The 23,460-nt window shown below is 50.7% G+C and overlaps 1 protein-coding gene across 1 annotated transcript; it reads right to left on the bottom strand.

The window, feature by feature from the left end:
* Positions 1-2,755: 2,755 nt before the first annotated feature.
* On the bottom strand, positions 2,756-8,502 carry LOC123049090 (putative zinc finger CCCH domain-containing protein 51). Its single transcript, XM_044472080.1, has 6 exons — positions 7,794-8,502; positions 6,431-6,972; positions 6,117-6,284; positions 5,850-6,023; positions 4,974-5,099; positions 2,756-2,815 (listed from the first exon to the last, which is right to left on the bottom strand). Exons 2-6 carry the CDS (start codon positions 6,715-6,717, stop codon positions 2,800-2,802), a joined length of 771 nt encoding a protein of 256 aa, XP_044328015.1. The 5' UTR covers positions 6,718-6,972; positions 7,794-8,502; the 3' UTR covers positions 2,756-2,799.
* Between the last annotated feature and the right edge of the window lie 14,958 nt (positions 8,503-23,460).

Genomic DNA, 23,460 nt, shown 5'->3' with positions numbered 1-23,460 from the left:
TAGCACTGCGCTGAGGTGATGGCGCGGGTGCGACAGGTGGCCGTGCGGGTGCGGCAGGCGGTGCAGCTCTGACTAGAGTAGGAGCGATGACTCGGTCGAACTCCTCAGTAGTAGGCAGACGGCGAGCCGTGGCCAAAATGGCCGGTGAATAAGATGCTGAGGATGAGACGAAAGTTAGAGGCGGTGCCGTGTGGAGGAGCTCCTTCCTGCTGGCAGGACCGCCCCGAACTAAGTCCATGCGGGCAGCCACAAGATCGTCCACGAGGTTGTCGAAAGATTCCTCCAGAGCTTTGAGATACTCCACAATCATCTCGATGGCTTCATCTCCCTCTCCCCTATGGCAGGCGAATGCATAGTGACAAGTATATGGCACATGGCATGGGAGGTAGCGGTAGCGACGAGTCTTCATCATAGGAAGGATATCCCGAAGGCGAGCTATCGCCTCACGGGAGGCCATCTGCATGGCATGCCTCTCCGTAGGCATGGCCCTTCCCACAAAACGGAAGTGGCGAGACGCAGAACGTCCTCCCTTGAATTGCACCACGGCCTGGTGCATAGACACGTCGTCGCTGAGCTTGTGCTGATAGAGCGCGAACTCCGGACGAGTCGCTGGCCCGATCGCGAGCTTGGTGATGGAGACGAGGAGTTTGACAAACCCCTCAGGCACATTAGTGAACACCCAAGTCTCGCAGTTGTTGCCAGCCATCTACAAAAGTAGGCAAAAATTCTGAGTAGTCAAATCATAAATTTATGATGACCAACAGAAAATAGCTGCATTTGCAAAATGCTGAAAAAGCACTAAAGATGCTAATAACTGATTAGCAATCGCACCTAGTGGCTTCCTACAGTCAGCCTGGCTCTGGTACCAAGCTTGTCACGACCGGTTTTCCAATAAAAACATTTGTTGAGAGACCGATCCCTTTTACGGACCAGTAAGAAGAATTCCTTCTCACTGGTAGACAATATCTTGATCACAGAAGAAAAATACCAGGAGTACTAAATAAAATACAAGGTTGAGCGGAGACTGCTCAACAATTTATTACAAGCATGCCAATAACACATAAAGGCGGATAGGGTGGCATAACTACTAACTCACGATAAAAGCGGTGGTGGAATATATCACAGTGAAGCGGTGACGTGACTCCTGAAACTAACAGCTCTTCGAGCGTCCGAGTGAGGCTCGAGGATACTTATTGTGGGTGGCGGAAGCGTATATAATACAAGTGACCAATATCCAGGATCGCACGGGACTGACTGGGACTCCTCTAGGCGTCGGACTCGCTATCAAACTCTTCATCCATGAGATCGCCTTCGTCAACATCTGGCCAAATCAACAAGCCAGGTGAGTACTCTGAAAGTACTCGCAAGACAGTTCGGACATAAGATATAACAAATGTAAACATGATGCATATGAACAGATTAACAATCGCACTCAGACAAAGAGATAAATAATGCATGGGAAAATAAAAGGGAAGTCGGGCGGTAGTCCTCCCGAAATCCCAAAGTAATACTGAGGGCCGGACGAGTGTCTGAATGACTCCTCGAAAGGAAACAAATGAGATAACAATGCCGCAGTCGGGCGTCAGGGCGACACCACATAAAGGGCTTATAATGGAAAATAAAAGACAGTGCGTGCCACAGTCGGACGTCTGAAGCGACATCACATAAAGGGCTTATCTCGAAAGTAAATAATGGACATGCCACAGTCGGACGTCTGAGCGACATCACATAAAGGGCTTATATCAAAAGTAAATACAAGAATGCCACAGTCGGACGTCTGAGCGACATCACATAAAGGGCTTATATTAAAAGTAAATAACAAGAATGCCACAGTCGGACGTCTGAGCGACATCACATAAAGGGCTTATATTAAACAACTTAATATTTCAGTAGCTCATGAATTTAAATCATTCCACGGGAATATTCAAGTATGAGATAAAATAAAGGTTAGTCCATCCACAGGAATAACAATGCAACCGGGTTTACCATTTAAGTTTGTTCACCGGGGATTTACCACGAGGACTGACATAGATATTGATATACTGACCATGGTCCTTGATCATGGACACGATGACTCGGAAGGATTTGACTCTGCAGAGTTTGTACTTCAACCACAGCCAACGGATTTCAGTACTCACAAGGACTAGTTCCGTTTACGGTGTTTTAGGAGAAACACATCTAACCGGTACACACGCATTTAACATTCCGATGCCAGGAATCACCCTCCACCAACGTTCAAGAAAAACCTTGAGACAGGGAGGCTACAACCTCGCGCAGCATGGGATCAAATTTATATACACGCGCTCTAAGGGGTGCCCCCCTCTCGGTCCCAATCGGAAACACCCATGCCCCCTGACCGGATGACTGGCTTTAATCCAGGGCCATGGAACCCTCATCCCGGCCCCTCTATTTTGTGTGCACACGGAAAGAGGTTATCAACTTACTAAACCGTATTCTTTGCAGAAAACATATGGCAGCACGAAAGGGGAAGAACGGTAACGTGGCTCAGTCCACGTTAACGTTGGAGTTTATCGGATGACGTAAGACTGGCATGCTACAACAATACCATCTCACTACCTTTCATGTCACCACATGAACAAGTCATCTCTCAACAGAGATCACGATAACTTCGAAACACACGGTCAGTTGCCTTGCATGCAACGTAAAAACTTACCGATGCTCATATGCCATGCACAACCATTCCTGCAAGCATGCAAAACACCTATCATATCAAAGTTTCAAACATGCTTGCCTGGTTCGGAGAAGTCGGAGTCTAGCTCGGCGAAGTTCGCGGCTCCGTCACCTCTTCCGGAACCTACGGTATAGCGAAAACGTATACTAACGTGAAAATCATTGCGTGCATAAAAATTGTTCCAAATTTTTTCCAAATAAATATTATAAAAAACTAGACAAAAATACAAGACTGACAAAAAAAGAATCATTCAAAAATCATCTTTTATTAAAAAGTTATAAGGGTTTTAGTCCAGGGACTAATCTGTGATGAAACAGAAAAGATCCAGGGACTTAACTGAGAAAACAGAAAACGGTTCGGAGGAAAAGACGCCAGCCCACAGAGAAAACGTATTTGCCCGAAGGCGCCAATAGAAAACGGTTCAAGGGGGAGAAAGAAGAGAGGCTGACGGGGGGGTCCACACGTCAGGTTTGAAAACGGTCAACGGAGCTCGCCTGCGCCCGAAGGCTGCGGTGGTCGCCGGCTTCGAACCGCGGCGAGACAGGGAGATCGGAGGGTACCAAGAGGTTCAGCGTGTTCTTCCGCGTCGGTGGGTGGTGGACTTGGTCGTCGGAGAGCACCACGTCGACGGCGACACTTTCTCCGGCGGACAGTGGTTCGGGCGATGGTGGAGAACTCCGGTGGGTGCTGCAAACTCCAAATTGAAGCGCGGGTCAGCAGAGTGGATGCATATGGAAGCTACTGGCAAGAGCGGAGAGGTAGAGGTGCACGCACGGGAGCGAATCAAGCTGGGTCCCGTGGCGGGTCGAGGCGGCCGGAGTTGGGGAAGAAGGCTCCCTCGGGGCTCTTCCAGTGGCTTGGCGGGGTCTTGGTGGAGTGCAGAGGTGGTGTGGGTTCGAGTTCGAGCTCGGGGCCTCTATTTATAGGCGATCCGAGGGGGTGGCCGTGAACGGGATTTTTCCGGCGAGCAATTACGGTGAGGCAGGGGTTGGTTAGGGGGTTTAGGGGGCTAGGCACCATCAGAGAAGATCACTGGTGCCGTTCCACTGCTAAACCTTGGTCGGGCAAGGCGTAATACGACGGTCCTCGTCGGGGCGGCCGTACGGCACGGCGGCGGCAGAGAGCGCGCTCTGCGCCTACCAGTCCACGACGAAGGATGGCAGGGCGCACGGGGGAGTGGAGGGCCACGCGGTGGCCTCCGGTGGCTTGGGCGGCGCTGGACGGCGCCGTCCACGCTGCGCCTCTCTCTGGCAGCCGCAAAGCCGCCGCTGCCGTCGCTCACGGGGTGGCGCACCTCCGCCTGCTCATCGCCGACGCCAGCTAGCCTCCAGACGAACGTGCGGCGCGGGGATAAGACGGCGGGGACAGGGAGCAAGGCGCCACTGCGGTACTGGCGAGATCGACGCCGGGTTCTGAAGAAAACGACAGCAACTCTGAAACTGTTTCTCTGAATTTACTGAACATGATAGCAACAGTGTCCAGCAGGTGTTCGACAAATGATTTGGCATGAAGAAAATTTTTTCTGGAGCTGGGACTTGGTGAGGTGACCACTCAATGCACCCAGAGGCTGCCTGAATTTTCTCAGTTTTTGGGAGGAGATTTCAAATGAATTTCATCAAATTTGGCAAATAAGGTCCAAACTTGCAGTAAGAACAATTTGAAATATTTGAACTGGGGACCAGTGGATCTTCATGGATCTTGGTTGAGGGCTCTAAGGACTAGCTAGGGAAATTGGTTTGGAGGCAAAACTCAAAGTAGAAAGGGTAGTTCCTTTGTAAACCTCCAATAGCCAAAGTAGAAGGCAGAAATATTTTTGATAAGAAAATAAATGAAAACAAATACATGGAGAGGTTCAACTTGCTGGATTTGAAGTATATCATGATCCAAAGATGAGGAAAGGCTCTTGGGAGGGGATTTCCACTTGGGTCATGGCAAGAGGGATTTTTGAAAAGGGCAAAAGATCACTCCAAAAGCCATAGGCTATTTAAAAGATTTTCAAAAGAGATATTTTTCCAAATGAAAAACCCTTGAGCCAAAATGAGATGAAAAACCTCCAAGACCAACAATCAAGTCTTGGGTGAATCCCTACAAAATATTTGTCACAAAATAAAATTTTTGAGAGGGAGAATTCTTTAGAAGAAAATTTAAATACCCTCCTCCAATCCAAATAAAAGATTTTGATAAAACCAGAAATAAAATTTTGGGTGTCACAAAGTCCCTTATTCCTGAACTTGTAATGTTTAAAATACATTGAGGAAGGTAAAAAAGAAGGAAAACTCACATATCTTGTTGTGCTGCGTTTCCATCTGGCGCACCTGGTTCTTGTCCTGGCACTCCACCCAGGGCATTTGGCACATGTCCTGGCCCTCCATCCAGGCCATTCGGCCCATGATTCTCAGCAGGGTTCCTGTATTTGCAACATTTCCAGACTTGAGCATTCAGAGTTCACAAATGCAAAAAAAGGGCCCCTTATTCCTGAACTTGGAACATTTTAAAATATATTGAGTAAGGTACGGCCTAACTAAATCAGTGCACCAAAAACAAACTAATTCCATGAATTGAATTAGTGAACGACAGGGACACTTGATAAGTACCCAAAAATACAAAATAAACCAAACGAACATAACCTTAGTGAAACATAAAATCAAACCAGCAGCTTATGGAGAGAATAAGGGCTAGTGATGTTTACAGGAGATGGTATAGGCCACCTAGATACACAATAAAGATTCAATTCAGTAGCCTAATGTGTAGCCATGTCACTAGGAAGCATATGACAAACAAAGCATGGAAATAAAATTCTGGGACTGACATCCTACATGGATGATGATGTTGGAAAAGGAGACTAGTCCACAGTCAAACAAAAGAGAGCTTGTCTTCACCATACTTTCGACTACTCACAACCGTCGAACAACTCTGAAATTAACTACCACGAGAACAATCAGCAATTGACTAGTCACAGAAATGTCAAAAATAAAGAAAGTCATAAGAGCTTAAAAAATATCATGCAACATTTCCACCATAGCTAACAGTAAAGATTCTGTATGTGCGAATACCACACATGAGATACTATTCTAACAGAAATTATATATCTATATGTACACTGTACGATAGGACAACACAGAAGGAAGCATAAAATAACCGTGCACTAAATTATTACCTCCGATTGTTGGAGATATAGGGGCTCACATAAAGTCCTGCTCCGAAGATGAAGTGAGGGACCAGATGATTCCAGTTTGATAAAAGCAGCCTCACTGTCTCAGGGTACTGGAATCTCACAAAACCATATGACCTTTCACGCGGAATATATACAGACAAGACTTCCCCATAATGGCTGGACAAAAAACATCACGGTAATATTAACATAACAACATAGCACTTGAAGCTTTATTTAAAGGGCCCAAACACTGAAGTTACAAGACGATACCTGAAATAGATACGAACATTTTCTTCAGTGCATATTTCTCTACTTTGAGCAGAGAAGTTAATATAAATCTGGTGAACTTCACTGTCGGCATCCATCACATTTGGATTGTAAGGTAAGTAACCCAGGTAGCGTGAAACATTCTCCAACAGGATTGCATAATATCCATAGCTGTTTTGAAACATCGAACATATAGAAAAAGAAAAGAGATGTGTCTCAGTTTTTTACGGAAGGTGAAGAGATGTGTCTCATTGCTAATTCAAAGTGAAAAAACAGACAGCTAAAAGAGAGATATTAGAAATGAGTTCATAGAAAACCTGTTATAAACCACACAAATAGTATGAAGACACTCGAGCAAACTCATTAGGTGATCAAGAGTCTCATCCCATCCCACTTGCCGAAGCAGTATACCCAACTCATGGCGACTCCACGGCAAATGCTCTACTGGAACTTGATATACATCCGGCTCATGCAGAAGTGCCCTGATTTGCATCTCTATCCTCCCAAATAAGTCAAGTCCATGAGAGAACAAACAGCCTGAACCATACTTGCAAGATCCATCAATGATGTAGAAGCGGCAAGGCTGGTGAGACATCCAAGCCATTTTCTGTTTCCTGTGCCATAGAGAACATCACGGAAATTTCAAAAACAATAAATTGCTATAATAATCCAGTAAGAAATAATGGTCTGTATTCACCAGAATTTAACGCTGCCGATTTTGCACTCCAAAAAATTGTAGAACAAACAGAAAAGATAGGCTAAAGTAGTAACATATCCAGAACCAAGAACCATTCTAGCCAAGAACCTCCAGAGTTCCATCAAAATCAGTACTGATGCACCAGCTAATCCACATTTGACCCTGCAAGAACTCATCAAGCTAAGAAAATCTGGAATCATGTTTCTGTGCCCCTAAAGCGTTAATGTACACACAGGCGGGAGCAGAAAGAAGGAAAGTAACATATTCGTGACCACGAACTATTCTAGTCCCCAAATCGCCTCCAGAAGTCAACCAAAATAGGTACGTTGCATTTGATATACTCCACAAATTAACCCCGCAACAAATCATCAAGCCAAGAAAACTTGGGATTGTGCTTTTTGTGCCCCTAATCCTAATGTCCGAAACTCTTGTAACTCTGGCCGGGAAGCAGAGCAGCACGGGCGGGAGGACCAAGAACCATTCTAACCAAGCAACCTTATGCAAAATTCCACTAAACTCAGTACTGCTGTACAATATACTCCACAAATTATCCCCGCAGCAAATCATCAAGCCAAGAGAACTTGGGATCGTGCTTTTGTCCCCCTAAATCCTACTTTATACCCGAAACTCTTGTAACTCCGGCCGGGAAGCAGAGCAGCACGGGCGGGAGGACCAAGAACCATTCTAACCAAGAAACCGTACCATATTTCCGCGAAAATCGGTACTGTCGTACGAAATGCAACTCAAATTAACTCTGCAAGAACTTGTGAATCCAAGAAAGTTGGAAAGATTCATTTGCGCCCCTGAATTTTAACGTCCAAAGCTCCTCTTACTCCGGGAAGAAGAGCAGCGCAGGAGGGAGGGATGATCTAGAACGAAACACGATGCCTAGAACTCAACCAAATTCGGTAATGTTGTACAAGGTACGCGCTCCGCAGATAAACCCCGCAAGAAATCATGCGTCAAGATCGTAATGTACAAACCTGGTCTTTCTCCGCTCCAGGAAGGGTTCAGCACATCGAGGAAGGGTTCAGCAGACCGAGGAAGGGGACGAGGCGGGGGCTGTATATGATGCCTGCGCAAGCTTCTCCGCTCCGAGAAGGGTGAAGAAGAGGGCGAGGAAGAAGACGGTGAGGCGGAGGTTGTATATCTGACGCCCGCGCAAGCTTTCGCCTTTGAAAGGAGACGGTAGGCAACCTCGAGTTCGCAACATTGGGCCTGGGCCTGGGCTGGTATTACGCCCAAGGCATGACTTAAGAAGCCCCGAGCAGCATTGGGCCTGGTGCTGGAAAGGCCTCCGCTTGGCCCACTAGTCCTGGCGCGCCGCCGCCTCCGGTGCGGTGGGAGCCGCCGGAGGGAGAGGGGCGAGGGGAGGCGTCGGCCCAGCCGCCGCAGTTCCGCATTCCCCATCATGGTGGTCGGCATCGACGCCACTGACCGTGAATTTCACGGAGGGGGCGGCGACCAATCTCGCCGTGGAGCATCGCTGCGGAGATGCCCGGTGTCGAGCGGAGCGACGGAGCTTGGTTGAGTATAGAGAAGCGGCTTGCGGATGCTCTGCCTGGATCAAAGCGACGGAGGTCGGTGGAGAAGAGAGAAGCCGCGGTGGATGCACCATTGCGGTGGCTGGCGCGCCTCTGCAGGAGTCTCGTGGTGGGTCGTGTGGTGCGAGGAAGAATCGCATGCCTTCAGTCAAGTAAGCAGTGGGCAAGTCCAATCAATAATTAAAAAAAACATTGGAACTAATCCCCGGCATCATTTTAAGGGCATCTCCGTCGCAAATGTCTTCGATATATATGTCCGGACATGGTCCGAGGACATAATGACTAAGAGCATCTCCAGCCGTTGGCCTCCAGGGGCGTCTAAAATCGCCGCCTGGGGGCGAGCCTGCGCAAAAAAACGGCCTGGGGGCAAGTTGGTCCCCAGTCGCCGGCCCCAGGGCCGCCCCCCAGACGCGTCTAAATTAAAAAAAAAACGTTCGGCGAAGTTCGACTAAACACGTCTAAATTTCGGCAAACTTTGGCATATATTAGACATGTTCGCGGTACATAGTAAAGAAATCTAAAATAAGAACTCGTTGAACGCGGAGTAGTCGTCGTCGTAGCCGCCATCCTCGCCGCCGTCGTCGTCGGCGGCCTTCTCCTCCTTGACGCGGTCGTCCCTGGTGGACCCCTGCCCGGCGTCGCCAAGGCGGACTGGTGGCGGCGGCGGCGCGTCGTCGCTATCTTCGATGACGACGACTCCTCCTTCGTCGCGGCCCCGACGGCGCTGCTCGAACCGCCGCAGGACGGCGCACTGGCGCTCCCTCGCCATCTTCAGGAAGTCCTTACGCGCCCATTCCAGGGTCGCGTCGTCGTCGAGCTCCACGTCGCCGTGCTCCGTCTTCACGGCGGGGAGACCCGGCTCCGTTTTCACAAGCGCGAGCCCCGGCTCCGTCTTTGGCTTGACGAAGCGCGGAGGAGCCGACGAGGAGGCGCGCCCTCCGCCCTCGTTGATGACGATGCCGGCGCTGCGAGTGCGTCGGCCGAGCGGCGTCTCCGCCGCGGGCTCGGCCTTGACGCCGAGCAGCGCCGGAGAGCCGGAGGAGTGGGAAGAAGAGTGCGAGGAGGAAGACGAGGAGGAGCCGAACCTCCTGGGCATCCATTGCCCGGCGCGTCGGCGGTGGGACGGAGCGGCCGCCCTCGCCGAGGGAGGGTATGCCAGCGGCGGGTTGTTGCCGCCCTCAAGGTGTGTCAGCACGCCCTCGAGCGTGCGGCTGGGGACGCCCCACCACAGGTGGTGCCCCTCGCTGTTCTTCATGCCGCCCATCACCGGCGCCCCGTTGGTGGACGCCAGCCTCTGCTGCTGACGGCGCTCGAAGTACGCCGTCCACGACGCGTGATTGTTGGCGGCGTACTGGGGTAGGGCGAGCTGCTCGCGGTGAGGGAGCGCACGATCTTTACCTCGGCGGCGAAGTAGGGTGCGCGCGCCACGGTGTCGAGCAACGGGGGAATGGGCACTCCCCCGTTGCTGAGCCTCCACCCCGTCGGCCCGGCGCGCATGTCCGACGGCGCCGGGATGTTGGCCTCGAACAGGAGCCACGACTCCTATTCGCGGAGCGAGTGGCGGCCGAAGCCTTGGCCGCCGCCTCGTCGCCGAGGAAACGTTCGGCCATCGGGAGAGGGAGGGCTCGGCAGCGGCGCACGGGAGAGGGAGAGGGAGAGGTAGAGCTCGGCGGCTAGGGCTGGTGTGGCCAGAGGCGAGGGAGACCACCGGCTTATATAGCCACGCCCGTGTGTACGCGTGCGCAGGAGGGGAGGCGTCGCCGCGCTGCCCGTGAGGAATCAATGGTAAGGCTGACCGGCGGCGGCAGCGCGGCAGCCTTGGCATTGATTCCCGCGGGAACCGAGGCGATGAGGGCGGCGAAACGCCCGTCTCGCTGACTCGGCGGGCCCGCAGCTGCTTCACGCCAAAACAACTCGCCCCGGCGCCCCCGGGCGCCCTCTAGCGCGCCGGGTCTGGCCTGGGTCCGCCGGCGCTGATTTCGGCCCAGGCCGGCGAAAATCGGGCTCCCGGGGGCGCGACTGGGCCGTTTTTTCGGCGTCGGCGCGAAAAAAATCGCCTGGGGAGGCCTTTCTGGGGGCGCGGCTGGAGATGCTCTAAGAGCAACTCCAACAGGCCGACCCTAATGGACGGCGATTTTATGCGCTTTTTGTCTGTTTGAGTTGGCCAGGCGGACACGGATGTCCGCTTCCGCGTTTGGGTCGGCGCATGCACCCAACGCTGGCCCGACCTATTTTGACGGCGCTAGAAAAAAAAGAATGCATGCATATTAAAAAAACAATAATTAAACATTAAAGCCAGCCACGAAGGCCGGCGAGAGTCCACGCGTCCACATTTGCATTTAAGAAAAATAAAAACAACCTAAACTACGAGGCGGCGCGCTGCCCTAAGCTTCGTCGTCGTCGTCCTCGGGGTCCGTGAGGTCGATGAGCATCGACACCAGTCTGGCCCAGGGGAACGCCGTGTTCCAGAGCGCGTTCATGTCGGGCGCAGGCTGTGCCGGCGCGGGGGGCTGTGCGGCCGCCTGTGCAGCCGCGGCCGGGTGCGCCTCCTCCTCGGCCTCGCGCTGCCCTCCTCGAGGTCGCGCTCGAGCATCTCGAGGTACTCGCCGTCGCGACGCTCCTCGGCCACCTGGATCTGGCGCCAGTGCTCGAGGTACGCCGCCTCCTGCGCAGGCGTCGCCCCCACCGAAACCGGCGGCGCGCGGACCCACTCGCGCACTACTCCCGTCCAGGAGTAGCGCTCGATGGGGGACGGCTTCGGCTCGGGCTCCGGCCGTGGCTCCGGCTCGGACTTGACGCGATGTCGGGGAGGGGATGGCGGGGCCATCGGCAGCTGCACGCAGTCGCCCGCCGCGGAGAGTGCAATGGCATGCGCCATTGCCGCCTCGTACCAAGCCTCCTCTTCCTTCTCCGCCCACGCCTCTCGCCCTCCTCGCTCTCCTGGTAGACGACCGCAAGGGCCGCCTGGTCCTCCTCGCGGACGATGAGCGGGGGGGGGGGGGGGGCATGGTGCGGTCGACCTCGCGGACGCCGTGTCGCTTCGCCTCCTCGTGCTCCAAGGCGAACCAGCGCTTCCAGTTGGGCGAGTTGGCGGCGTAGGCGGCCTCACGGCGCTACTCCGGCGTCAGCAGGGCCCGCCGGCGCTGCGCCTCCTCAGCGTGAGCCCTAGCCGACCGCGGTGCCGCTGGCACTGGGATCCTATCCGGATCCAGATGACAGTCGTGCGGCAGGGTGGCGTCGGGGTACGGGAGAGGCACGCGGTGCTGCCAGTGCCACTCCGCCTGGTGCACTGGCACGTTCACGCGCTGCCTCTGCCAGGAGGCGCCGGCGCCGGCAGAGGCGGGAGGAACTCCGAGGGGAAAGGGATGGCGGGGGCCTTGCCCTTGGCCTTGCTGCTGCTGGCGCCGGAGAAGAGCCCCATCTCACTGTGGTGGTGGCGGCTAGGGTTTGCCGGCGACGGGGGAGCAAAGCTTGCTCGATGTGGATGGCCAGTTCAGATGAGGACGGCCCCACCGCACGGTCGGCTTAAAAAAGGACGACCGCCGTCGCTAACGCGTGGGCCCGTGGTCATAAATTAAGCTGGTCGCGTGGGCAGCGGGTAGTTGGACGGCCGCCAGGTGGGGACGCGGCGGACAGCGAGAAGGCGCGTGTGGCGTCCGTTCGGCGTCCGCGTCGACGCATTTGGGGCGCAAATTTGGGCCGCAAATGCGTCTGCGCGGACGCGAAGCGGACGTGATTTGGGTTTTGGTCAGTGCGTTGGGCCGCCACACCGACCCAAACGGACGCAGGTGGATGAAATGGGTCGGCCCTTTGGAGTTGCTCTAAGGGAGTCATACAATGCTAAACACAAAGTATCTGTTTGGTTGTGGTGATGCCGAAGGCAGATGATGAGTGTTAGTGTCAAGCTTAGAGACGTTCTGTTGTGTTTTCAGTTTTGTCATGTTGGTCTTTACGTGACTTGTACTTTGATCTTTATGATATGAATGAGACACGTATTACTATGCATAAAAGGTATCCGGTTGAGAGGACAAAAGGTTGGAGGGACCATGCATGTGTGGGATATTTATGGTTTGATGTCTGGTTAGGGCATGGCCAATGCATAGCCCCAGGGTGATGCCTCACATGCCATGTAGGATTGGATGACCGAAAAAGCATGTTCGGATGGGGAAGCGGGATCTTCTTTAGGAGGCAGGTGCTTAGAGAGAAAAAGTGTGGTCCGGTGCATAAAGTTGAAAAAGTTGAAGTGGAGAGGAGGGATGCATGTGTAGTGAGAGTCACTTTATTTTCTTTGATGAGGCCCACTAGTAGTAGCTTGCATTGGGAAGAAAAAATCGACACATATGCCTCAAATTATTATTTACATGAGGCATTTGTATCCATTTGCACCATTGTACATGCCCTTAGGAGAAGAGGGGGACCATACATGTGCGGTTGGGAGAGAGAAGAGGGGGACCATACATGCAATTGGTCGAGTGCATGTCCGGACTCCGGCAAAGCCCCCACGTTTGTCTCTAGGATACTGGAATCCATACGTCTGGACTGCTAAGCGGATATATACAGGTCCCTGTTGAATGACAAAAGTGATTCGGACACTATAGTCCAAACATATAATGGAGGTTTGAGGGTTGGAGATGCCCTAAGTCCAAAGAAGTTATTGCGATGTGTTAAAAAACGCCTCTTCTAGCTAGAAATATTAGGCTTAATTATGCTTGCCTAAGACATCTCAATCAACGTAATCTGAGCGAAAGGATTTTTCGTTTGCAACTGTTGTCGACCGCCACCATGAATTGTCGCCGTCGGCCACCCTCTGGCCATGGTACGGCTTGCCATGCCACCATACGTGACCTCTTCGGGAGTTCGACAACTTGAAACCTCTGTGGGAGGCTGCACTACCGCCACTGCCTCCCTTCTCCAGACATGCACTGTGCATCCTTCGGGCAGAGACACATCTTCTGGCTTCCAATATGCCAGCGCTCGGCCACCCTGAACTCAGCATCGACAACCAAGCTCGACCACGAGCTCATCCACAGCTGCACCACCCTTGACATCATCGTCTAATGAGCATAGCGGCGGCGAGCTTTGGGGCCACACCTGGGAGAGCCAACATGGGTCTCACTCTCCTGTCGTCGGCATGTGCCCTATCTCCTGTCTACCTTTCACCCTGATGACGTGCCCAACTCGTCTCAGCCTCCATTTTTCAATGACAGATGGACTGAGGGAGTCCTGGATTATGGGGTCCTCGGCCGTCCGGGTTGTATGGCATGGGCCGGACTGATGGGCCGCGAAGATACAAGATAGAAGGCCTTCCCCGTGTCCGGATGGGACTCTCCTTTGCGTGGATGACAAGCTTGACGTTGGAGATGTAGTTTCCTTCCTCTGTAAACCGACTTTGTATAACCCTAGGCCCGTCCGGTGTCTATATAAACCGGAGGTTTAGTCCGTAGAGGCCATCACAATCATACAGGCTAGACATCTAGGGTTTAGCCATCATGATCTCGAGGTAGATCGACTCTTGTAACCCCTATACTCATCAAAGTCAATCAAGCAGGAAGTAGGGTATTACCTCCATTAAGAGGGCCCGAACCTGGGTAAACATCGTGTCCCCCGTCTCCTGTTACCTTCGATGTTCAGACGCATAGTTCGGTACCCCCTACCCGAGATCAGCCGGTTTTGACACCGACATTGGTGCTTTCATTAAGAGTTCCACTATGTCGTCGATGGCAGGATCGATGGCTCGCCTTGTCATTAACAACAGCATCACTTCTGGAGGGGCCCTAGCTCCAGGGCAGATCCTCCAGCTCGGCGGTTTCACCTTGGGTGCCCGCATGGCCGTTAAGCCAGAAGCCGCCCTAGAGATCGCCAAACATCGTCTTCGCATCGGCCTTCAACACCCCAAAAAGATGGATCCACCTGATGTCTCACCCTTAAATGAGCTACTAGATCGCATCGCCACCCAGGGAATCGCAACGAACTATGATCAGATTGGGCTTAAACCCAATCAGAGGGAAATCAGGTCCCCGCCGATCACCCATCAGGTAGCGGTCGTGGAGGAACAAGCCGGGGATACGTCTCCCCTAAGTTGCAAACAAGCTATGTTTGAATATCCGAGTCCTGCGAGCCGGATACCCATCTTCAGGAAGAGACCTCATGTCCTCCGAACACAGCACCGAGCGTTGAACCCAACGGCCGAAAGGACACTCCAGATCCTGGGCCGGTGACCTCGCAAACTCCTCAAACTCCAGATACAATTGCGGGTCAGGGGTCAGATTTTAACCCGCCCACCCACCACAAGAAATATTCTCCAAGCAATTCAGGTCCTCCAGATGTATGTGACCTAATGTACGTACGACAGCAACCTCAGGAAATGGTCCATCACTTCTGGGCCAGGTTCCTCCTTGTCAAAAACAAGATTGAAGATTGCTGCAACGACGACGCGGTTTCAATTTTCTGCCACAACTGTACGGACGAGGGAATCCTCAATGCCCTTAACCGCCACCGCATACTGCACTTTTCATATTTGGCACACATAGTACAGAAGTACTGCACAATGGAAAGCGCTTGGAAAGCTCAGACAACCCGATGGGATCCTCCTGCCTTCAAGCAACCCGCCGGACGGGCAAAAAGGATACACCCTCACGGGCCACCTGATCATCACCTCATCGACAAAAGAATCAAGTCCACATGTCATAGAACCTTTTTGGACGCATTGCTCGACAGGCCCTGTCCGATACACACTACGCCGAATACGGAACCAACACATAGCCTTCGGGCATGTTGGGTACTTCGGCAGGTCGCTAAGAGCGGCGAGGCCATCCTCTCAAATATTACCCGGAGGCATGCTCTCTCGAGGATCACGACCTCAACGTCTTTACAGTCTTTGAGACCTTTTCTTCAAACAATCGGCGCAAAAGGGCGCTCCGCGACCTCGCCGAAATCAACCAAGTAGCCGCAATAAATCCTTGGAACGACATGGCAATAACTTTTGATGCTGATGACAAACCAAGATCTAGATTGGTCCGAGCACCTGCCGCCTTGGTCTTAAACCCAATATAGATGGCTTCAGACTCACTAAAGTGCTCATGGACGGTGACAGCGGACTAAACCTCATCTACAAGGATACACTTCATAAAATGCAGATGGACAAGAGCCACATCGAGCAAAGCAGTACAACCTTTCGAGGCATTATCCCCAGTCGAGAAGCGCGATGCTCGGGGAAAATTAAATTTGATGTGGTATTCGGCACGCTGGTGAACTACAGGTCCGAAGAGTTGCTCTTCCAAGTGGCACCTTTCAACAGCGGATATCACGCCCTGTTGGGGCGAGACGCCTTCACACACTTTCAAGTCATACCCCATTACGGGTACATGAAGCTCAAAATGTCCGGGCCCAACATAATTATCACTATCACCAGTGATCCATACATAGCACTCCGCGCCGAAAACAAAACCGCATCCTTGGCCCTCGAGGCATTATCCGAGGCCCTTGCGGCCGAGGAGCTCACCGCTCTGCGTTCCATAGTGGACAGAGACGATGTAATACTCGATAAGAGGCCTAAGTCCACTTCTTTCAAGCCAGCAGACGAAATAGTCAAATTTCAAGTTCACCCGACGGATCCCAATAAAACAGAAGCCATTGGAGCACAGCTGGATCCGATGGTCGAAGCCGCTCTAAGAGCATTCCTGCGCGAGAATTGGGACATCTTTGCCTGGCACCCTTCGAATATGCCAGGAATCCCACGCAGACTGGCCGAACACAGCCTCAACATAATAAAGGGGTTCAAGCCAGTTAAGCAAACGCTGCGGCGATTTTCCAAACCCAAGCGACAAGCTATGGGGGAGGAGCTATCCGAACTACTTAAAGCTGGGTTCATCAGAGAGATTAAACACCCAGATTGGCTAGCAAACCTGGTCATGGTGCCAAAGAAGGACAAATCCTGGCGCCTTTGTGTCGACTTTAAAGACCACAACAAGGCCTGCCCTAAGGACCCCTTCCCACTGCCCCGCATTGACCAAATAATCAATGCAATTGCAAGACACGATTCACTGTGCTTCTGAAGGAAATATACCCTAGAGGCAATAATAAAGTTGTTATTTATATTTCCTTATATCATGATAAATGTTTATTATTCATGCTAGAATTGTATTAACCGGAAACTTAGTACATGTGTGAATACACAGACAAACAGAGTGTCACTAGTATGCCTCTACTTGACTAGCTCGTTGAATCAAAGATGGTTAAGTTTCCTAGCCATAGACATGAGTTGTCATTTGATTAATGTCAGGACCGGTTTTCGGGATATTAATTTCCCAAAAAATGGCCCTTGTGCTCACCAGCCCCAGGATTACTGTTAGCTGATGAGGCACCAACTTGATACAGAAATTCCAAGCAAAGTACAAAATATGTAGTACAAGACCATTGTGGCCTATGAGTACAACAAATGGTTTCTAGTGGTTGATGGCGGAAGCGGTTTGTGGTCCATCAATGGCCATGGGACTCCATTTCCCACAGGAACAGCTGACCAGGTTAACTCCTATCTTTGCGAGGTTGCTATCACCATTGCTTAGGTTCCGGGGCTGTCATCGCAACGCTCCTCTCCAAGCAAGAAATCTGGCCAAGACAATAGCCAGGGACAAGCCAGTGAGTATGTTTGAATGTACTCGCAAACATTATGAACACAGGTATAATATAACAAATGATAATCATGCTCTGAAAAATTCTATGATCACAATGTCAGTCACGAAATAAAATCCATGATGCACGCATGCAGGTTGTTCATATAAAACATGAATATGCAATCCGAGAATAGAAATATAAATGCACCGATCGGGTGTCTGAAGCGACGCCTCGAAGGGATGAACATATAAAACATGCCTCAGTCGGGCGTCTAAGCGACACCACATAAAGGGCTTATAAATAAATGATCACAGTGAATATCCAGGAGGTAGAACCGTCCCAGGGATACTCAATAATTCAAACAATGTAAATGGGTAGTCCACAATAATCATCATCATCATATGTCACAGACCATAATCAATGTTCCGGTTTAGTAGTTTCTCCTCCGAAGACCGACACTAAGACCGACACTAGACCCATCTCAGACTGTAGTCCTTACCCATGGACACGACTATTCGAATAGATTTGACCTCTGCAGAGGGTGTACTCTTTACCCACGAGTAACGGATTTCTTTAGTCCATCGGGACTAATTCCGTCTACGGTCTTTTAATTGAAAACACACCTGACCGCACACACCAGCCTAACTTACCGGTGTCTGGAATCACCCACAACACCTGTCAAGCAAAACTCTAAGTGGGGAGGCTACAACCTCGATTAGCATGGGATCACAAAATTTATAACGCGCGCAAACTAGGGAAGCCACTCCCCTCGGCTACAACCGGAAACACCCATGCCCCCTGACCGGATGACTGGCTTTAATCCAGGGCCCTGGAACCCTCAGCCCGGCCCCTCTGTACGGTGTGTGCTAGGAACGGGTTGACAACTTACTGAACCGTACCCTACCTGTGGCAGGGACAAGTGGTAGTACGAAACAAGTATGGGGGTTACTGGAACAAGACTCGATCTACGGCCGACTCAGGAGGTTCAAGCATTCCCCGTATGATTAGCATAACATATATATTTCAATTAACAGATAGAATCACCACTCATCATGCCATACCAGACACACTCGTCTCGACGAGGAACTAGGGACAAGCTCGTGTCTACCCAAGACAGAGACTTTCCCGGCTTCCTTCCGGTAGGCATGCAAGGCACACGAAGATGATTATTATCACAAGCATATCCAATTCTAACAGCAAAGAATCTCATTATGCACTCATGCGTATGATCGTATCGTCACATAAAATAACGAATGCTCCATGTCAAGGTGATGTTGTAACCGTATCAAACAACACACAAAATATTATGCCAGGGTTCAGAATGCTTGCCTTCAAGAGTATGCAAGGGGGTGCACTTTTTGAAAGTTGCTTTCCTTCTTCAAAAATCCTATTTTGAGAAAATTCAAATTAACACATAGTTTTAAAACAGTACAAAAAAGTTGTTTGGAAAATTTTCAAATAAATACTAAAATAAACTAGACAGAATTTGAGAAACAACAAAAAAAGAATCAAGTCATTTGGACTTATATTTAAGAAGTTATAGCCAGTCAAAGTTTAGTCAAAATCCTATTTTTAAAATAAAACAGAAAAGAAAACGGTTCGGGGAGTAATACGTTTTCAAACAGGAGGAAACGTACTCTGGGATTTACGCTTCCACTAAAGCCAGCGTGGGTCGTCGCTGGGTCACTGACAGTGGGTCCATTGGGCCCACTGGTCAGGTTTGACCAGTCGTCCGCGCCTTCCTCTCTTCTGGCCGAACGGAGGCGGAGCTCCGGCGATCTCCGTTGGCGAACGGAGGCTCGTCGGGGGGTTCTGATGGAGGGGATGGATCCGCCAGTCTAGGGCGGTCCTCCCGGTGGTTGCTAGGCTGGCTGGGGTGGAGGGGGTCGCCGGCGGCGAGCTCCGCGGCGGCCGGTGGTTCTGGTGGATTTGGGGGCCTGGGCTACGGTGGCTCTCGGCTGAGGGGCTGGGCGGCTCCGCATGGTCGAGGGGAAGAGGGTGGTGGCATTGGAGGGACGGGAAAGGCTTTGCTTGCGACGAATGGCACCGGAGGGCGGCGGCGGCCGAACCTGCCGGAGATGAGGAAGACGGCCTCTTCCGGTCAGTCCGTTGCTTGGGGTAGCTCTAAGGGAGAATTGGAGCACTGCTCGATGTCGAGGGGAGTCGGAGAAGGGCCTATATATAGGCAACGACGTCGGTCCCGTGGTTGCGGATAAGCTCGCCGGCGAACCGCCGTTCTGTAGCCTGCAGGACGACGTGGCGGCGACGGGCGCTAGCGGACGAGCTTGTGGATGAGTTCGGACTGCCCAGAGGGCAGCTGGCGCACGCGTGTGGCTCGGGCGGCGCCGTCCAGGCAGGAGCTGTCGGAGCGGTGGCGGCGGCTTGCGTCGGTGGCGCTGTAGGGCGCCAGGAGGGGCTCTGCGGCGAGGGAGGGGTCGGGCGTGTTGGCAGTGAGTGGCCAAGGGTCAGCACTAGCGCGGGGAGGGCGGCAGTGAGACGCGGCGGCTCGGTGCGCGCGCGTGCAAAACGGGCGCTCTGGGCGCGCCCAGCGCACGCACGCGAGGTGTTCGGCAAAATGCCAAGGCATGCCAGGAGGCTTGGGTGGGGCTGGGGATTAGCAGGTCTAGGTTAGAGTTTGCAAGGAGATCAGTGGACAAGCTTGTTAGGTCAGGGGATCAAGTTCACAATGCAACTAATAATCATGCTAAATCTGTTCATGCACTCAAGGTGTTCGACAGAATGCTAAGTGCATCTAGGCAACTCTTGGGGTGGCCAAAAACTCCAGACCAGAGTCTCTTTAGATGATAGAGAGGGTGGCAATGATAGTTGGGCAAAACCAGAAACTTGTTAGGGCAAGTTTTTGAGAGAACCAATTCTGGGCAGAAACTAAAAGCTATCATTCCATGGACCAAAATTACTCCAATGGGTCCACTCTCCTGGACTTAAGGGTTTTGCAGGGAGGACTATGAGCAGGAAAAAGAATCATGGGCAACAGGGCAAAATAAAATGGGGTTGCAGTAGAAAGTGCCAAACTGGACCAGAGAGCAAAAGAGGATGATTTGCTCAAATTTTTCAAAGAACACCAGTGGGTTTTTGCACAAAGATGAATAATATACTCCTACTAACATCTCCTAATTTTGGTGGAAGTATTAAAGAAATATTTAAAAAGGTTGTAGTGCAAAAGTGCATTTGGACCAGATTTGAAAACTAGGGGTAAAGCTCAAAATCTCCAAATGACTAAAGGATATTTTTGCACAAAAGTGATCTAGGAACATCACATGTCATCCCCAAATTTTGGTGGGATTTTTAAATGAATTTATCAAAGGGTTGCAGTGCAAATGGGACCCTAAAACTTATGAAAACCCATTTTAGAGAAATAAAGCTCAGGGAAAAATAATTGTAAATAATCCCACTGATAAAAGAATTGTTTTATTTGAGAGGGTAAACAAGTCCAATAATAATTGGAAAGTTTTCACTTGGGGTGAAAACACCACAACTTAGAAGAAAAGAGAGGTTCTGAGACCAAAAATAAATCCAGAAGAATGAAAATTTAATTTCTTAGCAAAATTTGAATAAACAAAACATAGTTAAATTTTTGGGGTGTTACAACACTACTCCCTTAAGAAAAAAAATCTCGTCCTCGAGATTTGCTAAGGACATATTTTGCAAAAAGATTGCTCGTACCATGTGATAATCGTAACATGGAAAGCGGTTACTCCACACACATGATAGGACGGGTCACAGTAGAATCGCTAACTAAGGTGCAGTTGTGGTGTACTAGCAAGGTAATCGATTAGGTGATAGAAGAACGCGCGGTCGTGTATTTAGTGTATGCGTCTCGCGAGTCGTATAACGCGAGGGCATGCAAATTAATTATTTTAATTGAGAAAAACATTTTTCGTCGCAGTGGTCTTTTAAGAAAAACCTCACTATGAAATTTTCTATAATTAAAAACAATCGATTTTATTTTATCACGAGAAACAACTTCAACCAATGCAATATACGAATACAGAAAATTTTAAAGCACAACACGGCTATTACAACAAGCAGTCAAACGATACACAAACGGATATAACCGTGGTGCAGACGGTTCAGGAAAAAAAGCTATATGTTACGAGGAAAAATATTCCTGTTAGTTGAAACTAGAAGTTTACTCATAGCACAAACTTTGTGTCGTCGAGGTTGGTTTTTGGTAGCTACGCCCGGGATAGAAAAAATGCAATCGTACACCAACATACTTACGCATGGCTACTATTAAAAATAGGGGCGCACAAGCAAATAGCATTAAATTACGGTGATATAGGATCACACAGTTACAGGGCGTGGACATACTAAGACTCGGTACTACTCGAGCGACTTAGTCTACTTCGTTCATATCTAGGCGGGCATGCCTTGTGGACGTCGAGGTTTCTCCACGGGTTTCACCGCCGGGATTAGCTGGAGGGGGTTGAGGGGCTGCAGAGTCTGGGTAGCGATGATGACCCTCGCGGGGGTTGTTGGCCACAATCCCGTTGGAGCGTGTTCCCAAGAGGCGACGAAGCACTTCTGGGGACACCAAAGCATTTTGGTCGATGGCTGGGGCAGACCTCAAGGACCCGATCGGCTGTCCGAACAGCACGACTGGGTTGTCGGCGTCGGGCTCATCTTCTCTTCTCACCGGGGCTCGGTGAATCAGTTCTCCACGAGCTGCGATCAAATCAAGGGTGATTTGATCGAACAGTCCCTCTAGTGCACTTACATAGCGCACCAGATGCAACAATGCTGGATCCGTCTCATGATCTCCGTTGGCAACCTGGGGTGGCCTACCATACCCGTCACGGCTGGGGTAGTAGTAGAACGAGCGACAGTTAACTCTGGGCGACAAGTGCCGGAGTTGACCTATAGCCTCTCGGGCAGCTAGTTGGATGGCTTGTGGCTCAAAGGAAGTTGTCCTTCCGGTGAACCTGTAGGGGCGTACTGGAGATAGACCCCTACCATAGATGTGCACAATGGCCCAGAACTGACGGCTCTCACCGCTCATGGGTCCTTGGTACACAACATATTCTGGGGGCTCTTCTAATGCATAGGCACGGCGGGTGAGGTTTGCGAGCATGGTCACAAAACCTCCAAGGTTGGTTGCTGTGGTTTCATTCTGCACGATGGGTCCAGGCATTATAGCTCGGTTTGGGAAAGAGGGTGTGCTGTGCTGTGTTAAGGTTAGCGTGCCCTTTTTATAGAAAAATGGGGGATGGATTCTTCCTTCGCACGCTTGCGAATGAGACAATTTAGGCGTCGGTCACTGGCACGTGATCCACAGGCTAGGCTGATAGGTTGGGCACCGACTGCCAAAAGTGTCAGGGTCACTGTGTGGCTATCTTACACGAGAAGCTTGGCCGGGGTTAGGTTAAGGTCTGGTGGGTTGGTTAACCTAGGTTTTTCGACCTGGCTAAGATAGGATTAGCCAATGGTCAGCCTGGCTCTGATACCAAGTTTGTCAGGACCGGTTTTCGGGATATTAATTTTCCAAAAAAATGGCCCTTGTGCTCACCAGCCCCAGGATTACTGTTAGCTGATGAGGCACCAACTTGATACAGAAATTCCAAGCAAAGTACAAAATATGTAGTACAAAACCATTGTGGCCTATGAGACAACAAATGGTTTCTAGTGGTTGATGGCGAAAGCGGTTTGTGGTCCATCAGTGGCCATGGGACTCCATTTCCCACAGGAACAGCTGACCAGGTTAACTCCTATCTTCGCGAGGTTGCTATCACCGTTGCTTAGGTTCCGGGGCTGTCATCGCAACGCTCCTCTCCAAGCAAGAAATCTGGCCAAGACAATAGCCAGGTACAAGCCAGTGAGTACGTTTGAATGGACTCGCAAACATTATGAACACGGGTATAATATAACAAATGATAATCATGCTCTGAAAAATTCTATGATCACAATGTCAGTCACGAAATAAAATCCATGATTCACGCATGCAGGTTGTTCATATAAAACATGAATATGCAATCCGAGAATAGAAATATAAATGCACCGATCGGGTGTCTGAAGCGACGCCTCGAAGGGATGAACATATAAAACATGCCTCAGTCGGGCGTCTGAGCGACACCACATAAAGGGCTTATAAATAAATGATCACAGTGAATATCCAAGAGGTAGAACCGTCCCAGGGATACTCAATAATTCAAACAATGTAAATGGTTAGTCCACAATAATCATCATCATCATATGTCACAGACCATAATCAATGTTCCGGTTTAGTAGTTTCTCCTCCGAAGACCGACACTAAGACCGACACTAGACCCATCTCAGACTGTAGTCCTTACCCATGGACACGGCTATTCGAATAGATTTGACCTCTGCAGAGGGTGTACTCTTTACCCACGAGTAACGGATTTCTTTAGTCCATCGGGACTAATTCCGTCTATGGTCTTTTAATTGAAAACACACCTGACCGCACACACTAGCCTAACTTACCGGTGTCTGGAATCACCCACGACACCTGTCAAGC

This window comes from Triticum aestivum, chromosome 2D, assembly GCF_018294505.1.
Source record: "Triticum aestivum cultivar Chinese Spring chromosome 2D, IWGSC CS RefSeq v2.1, whole genome shotgun sequence".
Taxonomy (NCBI): domain Eukaryota; kingdom Viridiplantae; phylum Streptophyta; class Magnoliopsida; order Poales; family Poaceae; genus Triticum; species Triticum aestivum.
Note: the sequence above shows the minus strand (reverse complement) of the source record. Positions and strands in the feature narration are given on the sequence as shown.